Source organism: Urocampus carinirostris, chromosome 12 (assembly GCF_059441175.1).
Source record: "Urocampus carinirostris isolate Australia breed hairy pipefish chromosome 12, RoL_Ucar_1.0, whole genome shotgun sequence".
Classification (NCBI taxonomy): domain Eukaryota; kingdom Metazoa; phylum Chordata; class Actinopteri; order Syngnathiformes; family Syngnathidae; genus Urocampus; species Urocampus carinirostris.
This window is the reverse complement of record NC_142360.1, coordinates 25,030,617-25,046,677: the sequence shown is the minus strand read 5'-3', so window position 1 is coordinate 25,046,677 and position 16,061 is coordinate 25,030,617. Positions and strand designations below refer to the sequence as shown.

At 41.2% G+C, this 16,061-nt stretch overlaps 1 protein-coding gene across 1 annotated transcript in view; it reads left to right on the top strand.

Annotated features, from left to right (window-relative positions):
• adamts10 (ADAM metallopeptidase with thrombospondin type 1 motif, 10) overlaps positions 1-9,844 on the top strand; it is a 112,631-nt gene extending 102,787 nt beyond the window's left edge. Inside the window, exons 22-26 of the mRNA XM_088349315.1 lie at positions 805-934; positions 1,003-1,207; positions 2,923-3,099; positions 6,359-6,524; positions 9,448-9,844. Of these exons, the coding sequence (XP_088205441.1) occupies positions 805-934; positions 1,003-1,207; positions 2,923-3,099; positions 6,359-6,524; positions 9,448-9,557 (788 nt within the window). The 3' untranslated portion in view covers positions 9,558-9,844. The remainder of the gene's footprint in view (positions 1-804; positions 935-1,002; positions 1,208-2,922; positions 3,100-6,358; positions 6,525-9,447) is intronic.
• The last annotated feature ends 6,217 nt before the right edge of the window (positions 9,845-16,061 follow it).

Here is a 16,061-nt window from a genome sequence, read left to right as displayed (position 1 = left end):
ACTTAGAGCAAAGCAAAAAAAACGCATTATTCAAAGCACCGCACGGTTTTGACTGCCAGTAAAGCTGATTGACTGAAAAAATAATGCGTTAGATTACCCTGTTACAGAAAAAAATAACCCCGTTTCGTAACGGCGTTATTTATAACAGGTTTATTCCCAACACTGATTGTAATTAGGTTTCATTACTATTCTTTTTTCACATATGGCAGGTAAATGTGGCCTTTTAAAAGGCGCTGTCCGAAATTTGAAACTGTTACTCTCTGCTGCCACCTACTGGTTCAAAGTCATTGTTGCAGCCTGAGTCAGATCATTCCTCAAGAACATGCATATGTCTTTTCTTACTTTTACCATTTTCATGCTACACTAACAAATAACTGCGATTACGAGCATAAAGTCAGTCTACATGTTCAAATGTCCAGTTTTAGGAGAGTGTTGATTATATGAAAAGCCAGGCAGCGAGGCAACGGTATCCAGGGCACCAGAGGCAAACAAGCGTTACCAAATTGACAGGCAGATGGTTCTAAATCAGTGAGTCCAAGATGTGTAGTCGACAGTCCAAGTTTATCAGGCGATATTCGTAGTTCAGGACAGGTCCTTGAAATCCTTGAAAAGTGCTTGAATTTTAATGTTGTGTTTTCAAGGTCAAGAAAATGCTTGAATTTTGTGTGAAGTGCTTAAAAGTGCTTGTAGTTCTTGCCATATGTTTCTCGGCAGTCTGACTTGACAGACCAAGCATTAAGGCGAGAAAAAGAAATAAAATCGGCTTTAAAATGACGCTATTTCTTGTGTGTTTTTGGCTTCCAGGTGAGCAGATCCAGCAGGTTGTGTGTCGGAAGCTAGCAGATCACACTGTCGTTTATAACCACTTCTGCGATAAGAAGCACAAACCCAAAGAGAGGCGCAGATTCTGCAATACTGAGCCATGTTCCCCAACGTGAGTGTCGGACGATTTTGCAAACGCTGCCGGTGATAAAAGTAATCAAAGACTGTGATTTTGGCTAGCTGGCGGACAGGGATGTGGTCCGAGTGCAGTCACAGCTGCAATGGCGGTCTGCGTACACGTCAGGTTTTGTGCAAAAGGAGGATCTCCTCATCGGAGGAGAAGATCTTGGATGACTCCGCCTGCCCACCTTCACGACCGTCATTCACTGAACCCTGCAACAACAACAGTTGCCCCCCCGAGTGGATGGCCTTGAACTGGTCAGAGGTGAGCAGACGTAAAATTCCCCACTTTCTGAGGTTTTTTCAATGTCTCTTTGGCAGTTAACTCATTCAGTGCCAGATGTTGGGGGAAATTGAGAGAGTCAGTGCCAGCCAATTTTATTGACATAGCGATTCAAAACAGGGTACAACAACAATAGCACGTTGCTATCTCAGTAATTGGAAGAAGGGACAGCGCAACTTCCCAACCTGTCCCACTGGAACTCTCTTCTCAACAACAGTGTTCCGTTAATACAGAATATTAATGAAACATTCATAACGCGTTTTTCCGAATATCTGACAATGTTTAACGTTTCATGTGAAAAGAAGCCGTGATATCGTTCTTCTTCATGCCAGTGTGATCGTTACAGTATTGTAGGATCTTTAATGTTTTTTCTAATGTCCAGTTCTCTCGACTCGTCTTATTCATTGACGCCATGATGTGACACTCTGCGTAGTCTCCTTCAGTGTTGTTTTGCACGAATAGATCACGACTTGAATCGAAGCACAATGAGATAGTCGGTCAGTGATAAACGGGGAAGAAGTCCCAAGAAGACAAACGCATAGAGTAATTCGTTTGTCTACGGACCAAAGGATGGCGGCAAAGTTGCGTTATCCAGCCTCTTCCGGGCAGAAGATGTCAATGGCGGCATATCGACTCCGGAATAGACATGACAATATGCATAGGAATGGATCGAAATGATTAGGATTTTGATCCGGAATAGCCGAAGATCCGGATTATAAAATCCGAAATATGCATAGATTTTTTTTTGTAACAATGACATCAGAAATCCTCCTGACCAAACAGTTTATTCAGATAAACCGAATCCGGATTACCAGAGTTTTACACTATATAGGACATATATATATATATATATATATATATATATATATATATATATATATATATATATATATATATATATATATATATATAGGACACAAAACAAAGCTTGAACTCTCATCTTTCCTTTGAAAACAAACTTTTTCCATTATTTAGTAAACAACAATTTCAGGTGGATTGGCCAGTCCAACTTGTCCCTAGGTGTGAATGAGCGAGCGAGTTGTCTGTCCCTGTGTGTCCTGCGATTGGCTGGCAACCAGTTAAGGGTGTCCCCTGCCCACTGCCCGATGATTGCTGGGATGGGCTCCAGCACCCCCGCGACCCTACTGAGGATAAGCGGTGCAGCTAATGAGATGAGAGTAAACAACAATTGGAAATTGTTAAGTTTCTTAAAAAAAAAACAGCTAGGTGCTAACGCCACGCTGGCAAAAAGGTACACTCAGGGTACAGTGGCCCCTCTACATACGAGATCAATTCATTTCCGTATCGAGCTCTAGAATTTCTCGTAACTTGAATGCATTTTCCCCATTAGAAATAATTGAAAATTACCTAAACAGTTCTCAGCCTCCCAAAACCTAAATAGTGATACACATTCAACTAAGCTTTCAACTGTATTGTCAAATAGTCCATATGCACAACATACATCACGGTTAAATAGGCTAAATAAGACACAAATACAAATAACAACAAGGTAAAAAGTATGCACATACATAAAAAGATATAAAACAAAGACAAACGCAAGTGTAATAACCATATCCAGGTGAACCTAAGGAGTCTTTAGAGATGTATTTTTCATAAATATGCTGCCTTCTTTCGAGTGGACGATGTGTTGCTAAGCTTTTTTCCCCCTCCTTGGCTCTTTCTATATCCTACTGCAGTGCACACCCAGCTGTGGTCCTGGCTACAGACACCGAGTGGTTTTGTGCAGGAGTGGAGAGAGTGGAGACACGCTTCCAGATGCAAAATGCCCCAAGCATGGTAGACCGACCTCTAGGGTGCGCTGTAACCTGAAGCGGTGCCCTCCGCCACAGTGGGTGACGGGCCCTTGGGGGGAGGTAAGCCTGTCATAGTCGCAGAGGTGACACTTTTTCCTCACCAATATTGAAATGTTGATGCTGACCATTTTCCAATCCCCTACTGGTCGCACCCAGGAGGACAGCTCTATTTAGAAAACCGGCTTTTATGGCTCATCTTACTGAAATGAGGTGGCTGTTGGGGTAGCAATTGGGCAGTAGACGAGATGTATGGTGAAAGTAAGAAAAGGACTGTTTCAAATACAGTCGAAATTCCAACACAAACCCCAAAAAGATGGAAAAAAAAGGATACATTTATTCAAGCGCATCTTAGAATTTTACACACTTGCTAACACAACAAAAGGAGCTGCAATAATAATTTCAGCCAGAAGATGGCATCAGCAAGTAGAATATTTTTGAAGTCACGGACACCACCTGTAAATTGTGACAAAAGGTCAATTTTAAAATGAGCAAAGGAATCTGCTATGCGCCATATTTTGCTTATTTTAGCAGTGCGACGAAATTCTACGATTATTTTATAGTTTACTACACTATTAACCAGCAAAAAACGAAATACGCATTTCTGAACGTTAGCAGATCACACTGTCGTTTATTACCACTTCTGCATTTATGAATGCTACAAAAATCAGGAAAGAAAAATCAAGCAGTGCTCAGTTTTGTTAAGTTTTGCTTGTTTATTTAGCATTAGTGACATCTGCTGCACGCTTGCTTTAACAGCAGGTTTGATGTGTTGTTTTAACATTGTCTAAGAATTTCATCTAAAAACAGGGTTCATGTGGGTGCTTGAACACCTTGAAAATGTTTGATGAGTTTTCAAGATCAGGAAATTGCTTGAACTTTGGTTAAAGTGCTTGAAAATGCTTGAAATTGTTGCAATTGCCGTGTTTCTTTGCACTCTCACACTATAAATGAATATAAATATTTATTCTTAAAAGTTTTTGAAAATGACCCCAACACACCTGCTCTGGCGTCTTGTCGTCATGGAGTTATCATGTAAAGTCCCCTACTGGTCACAACCAAGAAGACAGCTCTATTTAGAAACCAGACTCAGCTCACTGAGAAGAGCCGGCTCTTTCGACTCCCAAATGACCCCTCAGACTTTTTTGAATGATGTGCTAACAATAATAATAAAACATATCTATTCCATTATCTGCAAGGCATATCCTCACTATGGTCGCAGGGGTGTTGGAGCCCATCTTAGCCGTGTTCAGGCAGTGGGCAGGGAACACCCTGAACTGGTTGCGAGACAGTCACAGGGCACACAGAGACAGACAACTCACTCACTCACTCACACCGAGGGACAATTTGGACCGGCCCATCACCCTGACATGCATGTTTTTGGAATGTGGGAGGAAACCGGAGTGTCCAGAGGAAGCCACGCAAGCACGGGGAGAACATGCAAACTCCACACAGGAAGGCTGTTAGCTCGATTTGAACCCATGACCTGAGAACTGTGCCGCAGACATGCTAACTTAACCACTCATCAGCCGTCCTGCCATTAATACAACATATTGCACCGAATTATTTAGTAATTTGTCATTTCATGTGTTTTGCAGAGAATCCCTGCAAAACACATGAAATACAGATTAGATTTTCACAGATCTACAAAAAAATACAAAACAATTTTAGCTTTTTACACATTGAACAGATTTAAAGACAAACACAAAATCCCTAAAAATGCAAAGAAATAAAATAAATATTACAAATATTAACTCTTTAGTGTTATAAATAAATGATGCAAAAAGTAACTCTTTACAATTCTATTTTAACAAATTTAGACACAGTTTTTTTCATTTTCCTCATATTGAGGTTTTGAGTTTTTCCTTGCCCTAAGGTAAGCTTTAGATCAGGGGATGGTGTAAGAATAGTCTGTAGTTTGCAATAGTCTGTGGTCTGTGCAACCTTTGAGACACCTTATGATTAAATAAACACAACTTGACTTGAAAAACACGCAAAAATTACAAATTAAAATAAGTAAAACAAAAAGCAGAAGATCAGCTGCCTCTAAGATTGAAATACAGTATCGAATGCACTCTCCTTCGGAGTAATCAATATCATTAAAATGAGTCCAAATTTGTCTCATGTTTATGCTTTTTATACATACAGTACTATCTTTCTTTTTTGTCTTCTATATTAAACTCAATTGTTCCCCAACACCTATGGAGCCTTTTCCATGCCAAGTGTGACGTATTGAAGCTGCAAGTGCATTGTTAAAGCAGAATGGCAGAATTTATGTCAGTTTACAGCAGCCTATGGACAAAAAATGAAATAACAGATCATAGATAGAACATCGGGCGGCACGGCGGCGCAGTGGTTAGCGCGTGTGCGGCACAGTTTGCATGTTCTCCCCGTGCTTGCGTGGGTTTCCTCCCACATTCCAAAAACATGCATGTCAGGTTAATTGGCCGGTCCAAATTGTCCCTAGGTGTGACTGAGCTAGTGAGTTGTCTGTCCCCGTGTGCCCTGCGATTGGCTGTAAACCAGTTCAGGGTGTTCCCTGCCCACTGCCCGGAGATGGCTGAGATGGGCTCCAGCTCCCCCCGCGACCCTAATAAGGATAAGCGGTACAGCTAATGAGATGAGATGAGATAGAACAGCACAAAAACAGCACAAAGTATGTGCAAGCAGTAAGACTTTGTTTTGGTCATCAAAGGCAACAACAAAAAATTGCTCTTAAATACTAAAAGTTTCCATCATTAATCCATTCTGAAATATGAATTTTAATGCCAATAATCATGTCTTAATAACAACAAATGACTACTGTTATTGGGGAATATACAGTTTGGATGTTCTAGTTTTGGTTTATGGATTTGGTCGAACGAATTTCCCCTCAAAGCCATTTTGGTCAGGATTTCCTTTGGTAAAAATTTGACTTTTTGGATGAAATTCAGATTCTTGGGATGATGTGAATTAGTTAATTTGGGTTCAGAAGTTTTTCACCAGGAGCTCAGAAGGTAGAGGGCTCGTCTTGGGATCGAGAGATGGCAGTTCGAATCCCGGCTCCTCTGTGTTTTTGGGGGAAGACACTGAACCCCTAATGCCCCCAATAAGCAGGTTGGCGCCTTGCATGGCTGCACGGCCGCTATTGGTGTGTGAGTGTGGGTGAATGGGTAAATGTGAAGCACATTGTTAAACGCTTTGGAGAGTCTTCATTGACTTCAAAAGCGCTATATAAATGCAGATCATTTCATTTCACCATATCCTGAAGTACCTGTTCTTGATTTCAGTAACAGTGTTACAAAAGAAATATTTTTCATGCGTGCCTGTTTCCGTCTTGCAGTGTTCGGCCAAGTGCGGACTGGGTCAGGAGATGCGATCTGTGAAGTGTGTGACCCACACGGGCGTACCATCTGCCGAATGTCTGGAACACCTGAGACCAGCTTCTATGCAGCAGTGCAAGAGCAAGTGTGACCTCATAATTCCCATCAGTACGGACAATCCTGAAGGTCAGTCTAGCCTTGTCCACTGTTTTTTAGTAGAATTATTGCCATCTGCAGCAGTACCAGATATTGGGATTCTTCCTCATGTATGGTAATTTAGTGCTATCTGCTGCAGGTTTGATAACATTGTCGGCGTTCGCAATCGCACACTGCCCGCACATTCTCATCGCACAAGAAAATCTAGCCATCTCACAAAAATGAGGGCGCAAAATTGCTAATTAAGAAGCGAATTAAGTCAAAGTTACAGTGCATGAAGGTAAAGATACACGGGTTCCCCTGACGTTGTGTTGTAAATGCGGTATTTTGAAGTCAAGGTCGAAGTAGAACGATGTTGAGTAAAATCAGTAGAGTTTTTCGAGAACCGGCTTCTTCGGCTCACTAAAAGGAACCGGCTCTTTCGGGTCCTAAACGGCTCCGCAGGTTGTTTTTGCTTCTTTAATCCCAACATGACAAAATATTATGTAAAATTATGCACAAAATGACTTAAGGGAAGGGAGGAATAGAGAAAAATACCGAAATGAAAAAGTAGTGAAAAGCTGAGGAAAAAAAGAAACAAAAGGAAGAGGAAAAAAAAGAAGGAATTTATTTTGAAAAAAGACAGAAAAAAAAGAAAAGAAAGAAACAAAGGAAAAAAGTCAATAGAGAACAAAAAGAAAAAAAGTAACAGCTAGGAAAAAATAAACACAATGAGATTTTTTTAAAAGGAATGTATGTATGTATGTGTATGTATAGGTTCTATTTTATCTCCAACCCAGATGTATTCATGAAAAGATCTTAATATGGCTCTTGAGCCACAGGTTCCCGACCTTTCCAGTAAGCCTTATATTGTATCTATATGAGCCATTTTATCCTTTTGTCAAAATGACTCAGTTGGTTACAAGTCCATAATGAACCATCATGATCAAATGTTTATATTCCCTGTAGGGCATTTTGCGGAGAACGCACCACGTATATTCTCAGTTAAAGAATGCAATAAAGTTTCAATATCAACGAATTATAATGTGTTTCATTGCTTTGATTAAATTAAAAGAATGCAATAAAGAATTCTGAGAAATTTGAGGATTTGAAAAAAAACAGCATCAAGATTGACAGTGCATCTTATCTGGGCAATAATCAGATAGATTAGATATGAAGCATGCATTTTCAAAAAGAACAGCAACGTTTTGAAAAGGTAAAGTATACAAAAATCAAATTCATACTGTTTCGGTTTTATTTCTGAGCATACGTCGAACAAGCAGGGTTGGTGAGTAACGATATACAGTGGCGTGAAAAAGTATTTGCCCCCTTCCTGATTTCTGTGTTTTTTGCATACTTATCACTCACAGAGGTTTCAGACCAACAAACTGATTTTTAATATCACACAGAGACAACACAAGGAAATACAAAACATGTTGAAGTGTCCTTGGGTAAGACACTGAACCCCTAATGCCCCCAATAAGCAGGTTAGCGCCGCTATTGGGAAATGTGAAGCACACTGTAAAGCACTTTGGGAAGTCTTGACTTGAAAAGCGCTATATAAGTGCAGATCATTTCATTTCATTTCACTTATGAAATGTTAATTCCATTTGTTAAGGCACAAAAAGTCAAAACCTATGTGAAAAAGTAATTGCCCCTTGAACCAGTTGGATCATCTTTGGCGGTGATTACAGAAATCAAACGTTTACGATAATTGGTAATGAGTCTTTCACAATGATGTGAAAGAATTTTGGCCCACTCTTCTTTGCAAAATTGTTTCAAATCTGCCATATTGGAACGTTTTCTAGCAGGAACTGCCTGTTTAAGGTCACACCACAGCATGTGAATTGGACATACATCTAGACTTTGACTTGGCTCCTCAAGAACCTTCATTTTATTTTCTTGGGGAGCGGTTTAGACTGGGTGGACTTGCCAGTGTGTTTCAGATTGTTGTCCTGTTGCATGAATCAAGAGCGTTTGAGCTTGAGGGCACAAACTAATGGCCAAACGTTCGCCTTCAGGATATCTAGTAGACACCAGAATTCATTATTCCGTCAACCACGGAAAAAATGTCCTGGTCCAGCTGTTGCTCGTTTCCTGATTGGTTCCCCTCCTATTTAAACTCGGTACTCTCATTCATTCCTTGTCAGTCCGTCAGCGAACCTCCGCACATGCAAGGAAAGCACTTTTTGACTCTGGCTCCCATCTGTCCCGTCCTGTCCTGTATCCTGCTTGTCTGCGCCTGGCTTCCCGATCGTCTCCGTCTACCTGACTTGATTCCTCCCTCCGACAACGCTCCGATCTCCCGTCCCGGCTGCCCGACTTGTTTCCGCCCTCCGACCACGCTCCGATCTCCCGTCCCGGCTGCCCGACTTTTTTCCGTCCTCCGACCACGCTCCGATCTCGAGGGCTTCCTGCTTTTCCTCCCTAGCGAGTACCGGATCGCTGGCGTTTGTTTTCCCGCGCCTGACTTGTCCGCTTCCTCAATAAAGCTTGGTGTGAAACGTTACATGTTTGGGTGTACCGTCGGTTCTGGTTCTGACATTTCTTTGTCTTATTATTTTCCTTTTTTTTATTCTGTTCTGTTCAAGTTTCTTCTGTAGATGCTTAGTAAATTCCTTTAATCCAAGAGTGTGCGTGTGTTTTGCTTAAAACGCTAAAACAGCTTTTACTTAAAATTGTTGATCTGCCAATCCTTCAGATTGACTCAGATTTTTCATCCATTTTCTGACAAAATGATCTATATAACATACGTGGATCTCCTAAAAGGCAAGACGTTCTTTAAAGAATAAACTCAGCTCTTCAATTTAATTGGTCAATCGATTATTGCTTAAAATGATTGATTGACCAACCACATTCGCTACAATAAAGACAATTCAATTCAAAAGAAGCAGAAAACCAGTGTTAACTGAAGCGTGAAGGAGCGAGGGGTTCAGTATTCCTATTTCATCATTGTCTCCTGTCTCTCCCGCAGAGTGCAAAGACGTGAACACTGTGGCCTACTGCCCCCTAGTGCTCAGGTTCAAGTTCTGCAGCCGGCCTTATTTCAGACAGATGTGCTGCAAGACCTGCCAGGGACATTAAACCGGACCAGCTAACCTCACCACACACTCACCATATGAGCCTTGCGGCAGTAAATTTGCCAGTAGGCTCCGAAAAGTCTGTCGGGAGAAGAGATCGGAGTTCCACTTTCTACCTGCGGGGGCTGCTGAAATCTCGCCCTGTGTTCAAATATTTTGGTGCTACTTCTCAAGCTGCTCCTCGGCTCCAGGACAGGTTTGGTGTTCCCAGGGCCACTTTGTTTTATTAAATGTACACAGTTCACGTTTTTGTTTGTAAAGAAACTCAATTAAAAAGATATTATGTCGTTTTTTGTCCAACTTACCGTATACTTGTTAATTGAGCACAGTTGTTTTTCTTGACAATAATCTGTTTTGAATAGCCTATTGAAAACGTCATGTTTGTTTCAATATCTATTTTTTTTTTAAATTCTTTCTTTCTATTAACTCTTAAATTCCTCATTGTTACCCAGGACAGAAAAGCCTTGTTGGTAGCAATAGGAGCTAACATTTTTTTTTTTAAATAAGATGCAATTTTGTGTTGCATTCGGCAGCTTTGATTAAACTCTAAATCGGCAGTGGGCAAACATTTCAAGTTTGGTTAAAAAAAATGACAAAAGGGCCAGTAGGAAAAAAAAAAAATCACTGTAATTTCCGCACTATAAGCCGCACGTGACTATAAGCCGCACCTAATACATGTTTAAAGAAAAAAAAACATTTTCTACATACGTAACTTGTACCTGACTATAAGCCACATTTTGCTTGAGATGTGCTTTATGGATGCCATGCATGTACGTTAAACTTCTTCTTTGGCATGAATGTCAAACGTGCGGCCCCCGAGCCGGATCAGGCCCACCAACAGATCGAATACGCCCCGCAAGATGACGCTGAGAAAATCGCAAGATAAAGTCGAGTCATGTTTATTTGTATAAACCTTGATCACAAGAAGTCTCAAAGGGCTGCATAGACTACAGACTATTATTACACCAACCCCTGATCTAAAACCTTCATGAGGATAAGGAAAAACTCAAAACCTATAGATGAGGAAAACAAAGCAACCTTGAGAAGGGATCGCACATGAGGTAATCCTGTCTCGGACCAGGGCAGGAAACACAATTTAGAACCCACTCGCGTAGCGTACTCACAATTTATTAGGGAGAAGAAGAATGCGCCCACACTAGATCCAAGGATCGATGGTCGCAGAAGTGTATTGAAATCCAAACAAAAGAGTGGTAAAAATCAAACAAATCAGGTAAAAAAAAACAAAACAGGATCAAACACAGGCAGAGTCACAGAACTAGGCATTTAACACAGAGTTTAACAGAAGTCTTGCAGAAGTCTCGCAGAAGTCTCACAGATGCTCAGACAACTAACGGCTCAAAAGAGCGCGTCTAAGTACTGCCAAGGAGCAATCAGTCAATGCGTCTCAGCCGGTGTCCATGGGCGGGGCCAATTAGACGCCGTGGCAACCGCGACAGAATCCGACGCCACCCGGCTGGGACCAACTGGGCACCATGGCAACCGTGACAAATCCCCTTCCTGGATGACAAGGTTGTAATGGATGTAGCATTCACAAACAATACACAAACATCGTCAACCTGAAATATCGGTTATTCATAAGCTATAGAATAGAAGTGTGTTTTAAGCCTAGATTTAAACCGTTCCACTGAGGCTGCAGATCGAGTCTCCAAGGGCGGAGCCTTCCAGTTTGAAATATGTCAACTTCATGTCCCCAAAGCCAGGCACCAATCATAGAAACACTGTAACTGTATTTCTTTCTCAGCTGTAGTTAGAGCTGAGGTAGTCTATTCTTTGTGCCCATGCACTGCTTAAAACATAGATTTTGTATTTATTTTGTATCCATTTCAAACCAGTATGACAAAAATATTTTTCATAGCTCCCACTTGAGTTTGTATAACATGGTGTGTTGGTGCAGGTGTGAAACTGCATTCACTCAATAATCCAGTTAATACATTCAATGGGGAAATCTGAAAATCATTTCTCCCATTGTTTTTTAATAAATATGTTATGCTTGGAACATATCCCTTGTCATCCATGATTATGATACTTAGGCTATGCTACTAAAGTAGGCTTAATAATTCTGAAAAACTCCAGCAAGCTAAAAACTTGAAGTTAACATTATTTTATTGTTGCGGCCTGCCTGAGAACAAATCATCTGGATCCGGCCTGAGAGCCAAAGTTTGACAACCTTGGTTTAACGGAAAAAAGCATGAAATGAAGGTGAAAAAGCCCAAACCACTGCTGAGATAGACTTCCTACTTCGAACAGCCCTCGCTCGACACTCTTTAAATATAATCGGAAATTCAGTGTCTGAATGAGATCACCACAGTGACTCATTGTCTAATTATAAACTGTCTCCTGTTATGGTCAGCCACATGATTGATGATCTTCCTTCAAACGGGTGATTTTTTTTAAATACACGACGGAAAATGTTCTTCAAATTTACGTTATGCACAAAAATCATTGGACCGGACCTCTTAGTTGGGTATTTTATGTTCATCTTTACCAGTTCTTACCAGAGTCTGCCTCTACCTTAATCCATATTGCAACATAACCACAAACTGCAAACGTGCAATTGACAAACTACTATGCCTGAAACGACTTTTGTTGACTATGTTATTGTTTTTTTTTTGTTTTTAAATGGATGAGTGGAAAAGCTGTCAAAAGATTCCAATATCTCTGGCAGCTTCACTCTGCTTTCCAGCTCTCCATTCATGTTCACTTTGTTTATTGTGGTGCTTTCTTTTGAAAAGGTGCTATTATTTGTCTTTGAGTTCTAATTCTTTCCAGTTGGAGTAAAGACCTGTTTCATGTTTGTAGAGAATTGGGATTTCATGAGGAAGCCAATGGCGAGGGCAAAACATTTGTAAACACAGCGGAAGGGACAGTGTGTATTTTTTGACCACTAGATGTCGCCAAACCCGCTCTCCAGACTATATCCATTTTTTTCAGCCCGTTTTATTTTTTTGTTTGACATTAAATGTTTTATTACATTTTATAAAACAATAATAATGCCAGACTCCGTGTCCCATTTCAACAAATATACGACTTTAAACTGGTCACCCTCCCAAAATTAAGATCACTGAGGCTCATTTGACCATCATTATTTATCGTAAATAATGGTTTCAAAACAAGGTGCAAGCAGAGTTCTTTTGTAAATATGTCACTAAAAACTGCAAACAAAAAGTTTATGGATGTATTTTCCTTCAATGCAGTGGTCACATGTGAGCGAGAGTGGTGCTTTCTGTGTTGTATAGCTCCGCCCGACTTTACCGCTCAACTTTACTGTAAATTTCGGACTATAGAGCGCACCTAATTATAAGCCGCACCCACCACATTTTAAGAGGAAAACGGATTTTGTACTTATACAAGCCGCACCTGTATATAAGCCGCATGCGCCCACATTTAAACATGTAACACAAACACAAAATTAACCCAAACCCGACTTCAAGTCCCGCGATTGAAAATAAATGTCCTTCATTAAAGTCCACAGCCCAAAAATCACAGCCGGCAAAATGAATAATAAATGATATCGGTACTTAAGGTTTGATGCAGACCTGCAGAGTCCGGGTCCCGTTGAAAGTAATCCAAGGGAAAAAGTGTATATTTCCAAAGGTAAGGGTGGGAAAAATATATCAGATGAACACATTTACTCACGCACCTACTTTTTCTTTAACCAACTTTTTACCCCCTCTTCTTTCCTTGTCTGTCCCTCACCTTTAGCGGTCCTCACTTAAACTCGGCACCCTGCGTTTGTTCCGCCCCTCCTTTTTCATTCAACCGTGCAAAACATATCAGAATAAGTGTCTAAAATAAATACAAATAAATACATTACAAAAATATACAGTTGCAAATACATATTATACATGGGTCACACATATTTACAAAGAAAGACGGTACACCGAGAGAGTTTTCAAAGCCTTAATAATAATAATGTAACTTTCATCCCAAACGGTGCCTGTGACAGGGCAGTTAATGGTAGCAACACTCGAGCGCCGCTAGCGGCCGTTAGAAAAATTACATAAATTGGCCGCATCACTGAATAAGCCGCAGGGTTAAAAGTTAGGGAAAAAAGTAGCGGCCCATAGTCCGGAATTTACGGTAATTGTTCTGTGTGCTTGGCTAGTGTTTGTGGGTAATTACAGTTTGTTGTGTGGGTTTTAATCACAAAGTGTCTCAACAGTAAACATAGTTTATTTAATGAGCTTCTTTATAAAGGATTCATTAGTGGTGTACAGCCAAAACATAACTGCGAACTGTAGCTAAAACTGTGCCCTTTATATAATGGACACAACAGGTTCTTTAATTTTTATAAATGCGGCTATGCACTCACCATACCAGACATTGAGCATACCAATTGGAATGCCAGGGAGGAATTGACACGAGTAACATGACCCATGGGTTCCTGGCCCCTGGTGTGGTGCGACTACCAATAAGTGCTAAAAAGAAAGAACGCAAAATCCTGAGACTCAAAGCACTTAGACTTAAAGACTTCAAGCACTATTATCATTTTTTTCCCTAGCCTTTCACAAGGCTTTTGTCTTTTTTGGGTACCTTTTGTCACGACAGAACTAAGGGTAGACCCAATCGCGTTTTGTCACCAACCAGAAACAGACATAGGACCCAATAGCACTCGTTTTCTCAGTTTTTATTAATAAAGACGGAGAGCAGGGCTTGCTTCCACGCTCCGATGGTTGAAGAACAAGGAGAGCAGGAGATGCTGAAGTGGCACTTCCGTGTCTAGCGAGGAGGGTCGATGACAGGCAGGAATTACAAGTCGTTAGCCGGGACTGGAGAGCAAGGGCGGTGTCAAGTTCGGAAACGAGGTCGGCAACAGGAGGCAGGCAGGTAGTGGGGCGAAACAGATCGGGTAACAGGCAGGCAGAAAGGGGGCAAAGTCAGGTCTGGAAACAGGTTGGCAACGAAGATCAGGCATAGAAAAGCAGGGCAGGAACAGAGTCGGACGTACAGGCTAACTGAGCTGGTGGCAACAGTTCGCATAATGATCTGACAGGGATCTCTTGGAAGTCGGGGGTTTAAAAGGAGTACATCAGCCAATCAGCTGTCCGGGCTGTTGGCGCCAATTAAGCAGTTGCAGGTGCTCTGAATCGGCAATCATGACACTTTTACCACAAGTGTATTGAGCTAAAGAGGAAAGGCAGCGCCCGCGATCCAGTGCTCGCTGGCCGCGTGAAGCAAAGCGCTCACAGAATCGGAACGTGTTCCAAATGCGGAAGTGGATTTTCCGGAGCGGGAGATCGTGGTGTCAAAGACGGAAAAAACAGGTCGATAGCCGGGACAGAGAGCAAAACGTGGTCGGGATCAAAAATGGGTCATAAGCCGGGACGGGAGAGCAAAACATGGTCGGGGTCAAACAACAGATCGTAGCCGGAGAAAAACGGGGATATCAGGAACGGAGAGGTGGAAAACGGGTGCAAAAAGCGGGACTGACGGGAGTCATCAAGTGCTTGCCTTGTAGAAACAGAGGTTCGCTGACGGACTGACCACAGGCGAGTGAAAGCACTGAGCTTAAGAAGGACAAAGGAACCAATTAGGAAGCCCGCAGAGTCTGGCACCAAACAAGCGGGCACAGGTGAAACTAAAAGTCGCCATGACACCTTTTAGCAGCAAGACGGCAGACAATTATGTTACATAAAGGAAATGCATATTCTTCGATCAAGTTTAAGGTTTAGTAGACATTCAAAATAAGAGGAGGATAAATCAATGAATCTTAAACTTGCAAGAAGAACAGGAGAGGACTGTTCAAAAGAACCCTTACTATGCCAAATTCAAACCTGTTCTAAATTATCCCTAAATTGTTCGAGACGATTTTGTACTTTTTGTTATATTTAGTGTATAACATATTCCAGTATGTACCTGTATGTGTAGCTACAACTTTTCAAGGTTCAGAGTTATTTTACATGAAGTTACGTGTATTTTACACATCATTCGTTTACATGTAGTTACATGTAAAAGGTTCTATTAAGTTCTTTGAGGGCAGCCATTACGCTGAAGGCCCTCTGTGAAAATTAATTCGACACCACTGATGTGAAAAGTGCATAATAGTCAAAATAACAGTCTGGCATCCAATGGAATCTCCTTTCGGGTGTTATATATTGAAAACAGAATACATTTGTTAATAGTTCATGTTTTTTTAAAATATTTTTAAATCATTATTGTTTTTTTTTTTTAAATAAATGAAAGTTTGTTTTTACCACTAAGAAATGCTAATTGATACACACTGTTCCTTTTAAAGACTGTTCCTAATGGAATGGTTATCATTGATAGTCTAATTTAACAATGTTGATTGATATACCAGGGCAGCACGGCGGCGCAGTGGTTATTGCGTGTGCGGCACAGTTCTGAGGTCGTGAGAACCTCCTGAGTGGGTTCAAATCCAGCTACCGGCCTTGCTGTGCGGAGTTTGTATGTTCTCCCCATGCTTGCGTGGGTTTCCTCCGGGCACTCCGGTTTCCTCCCACGTTCCAAAAACATTCATTTCAGGTGA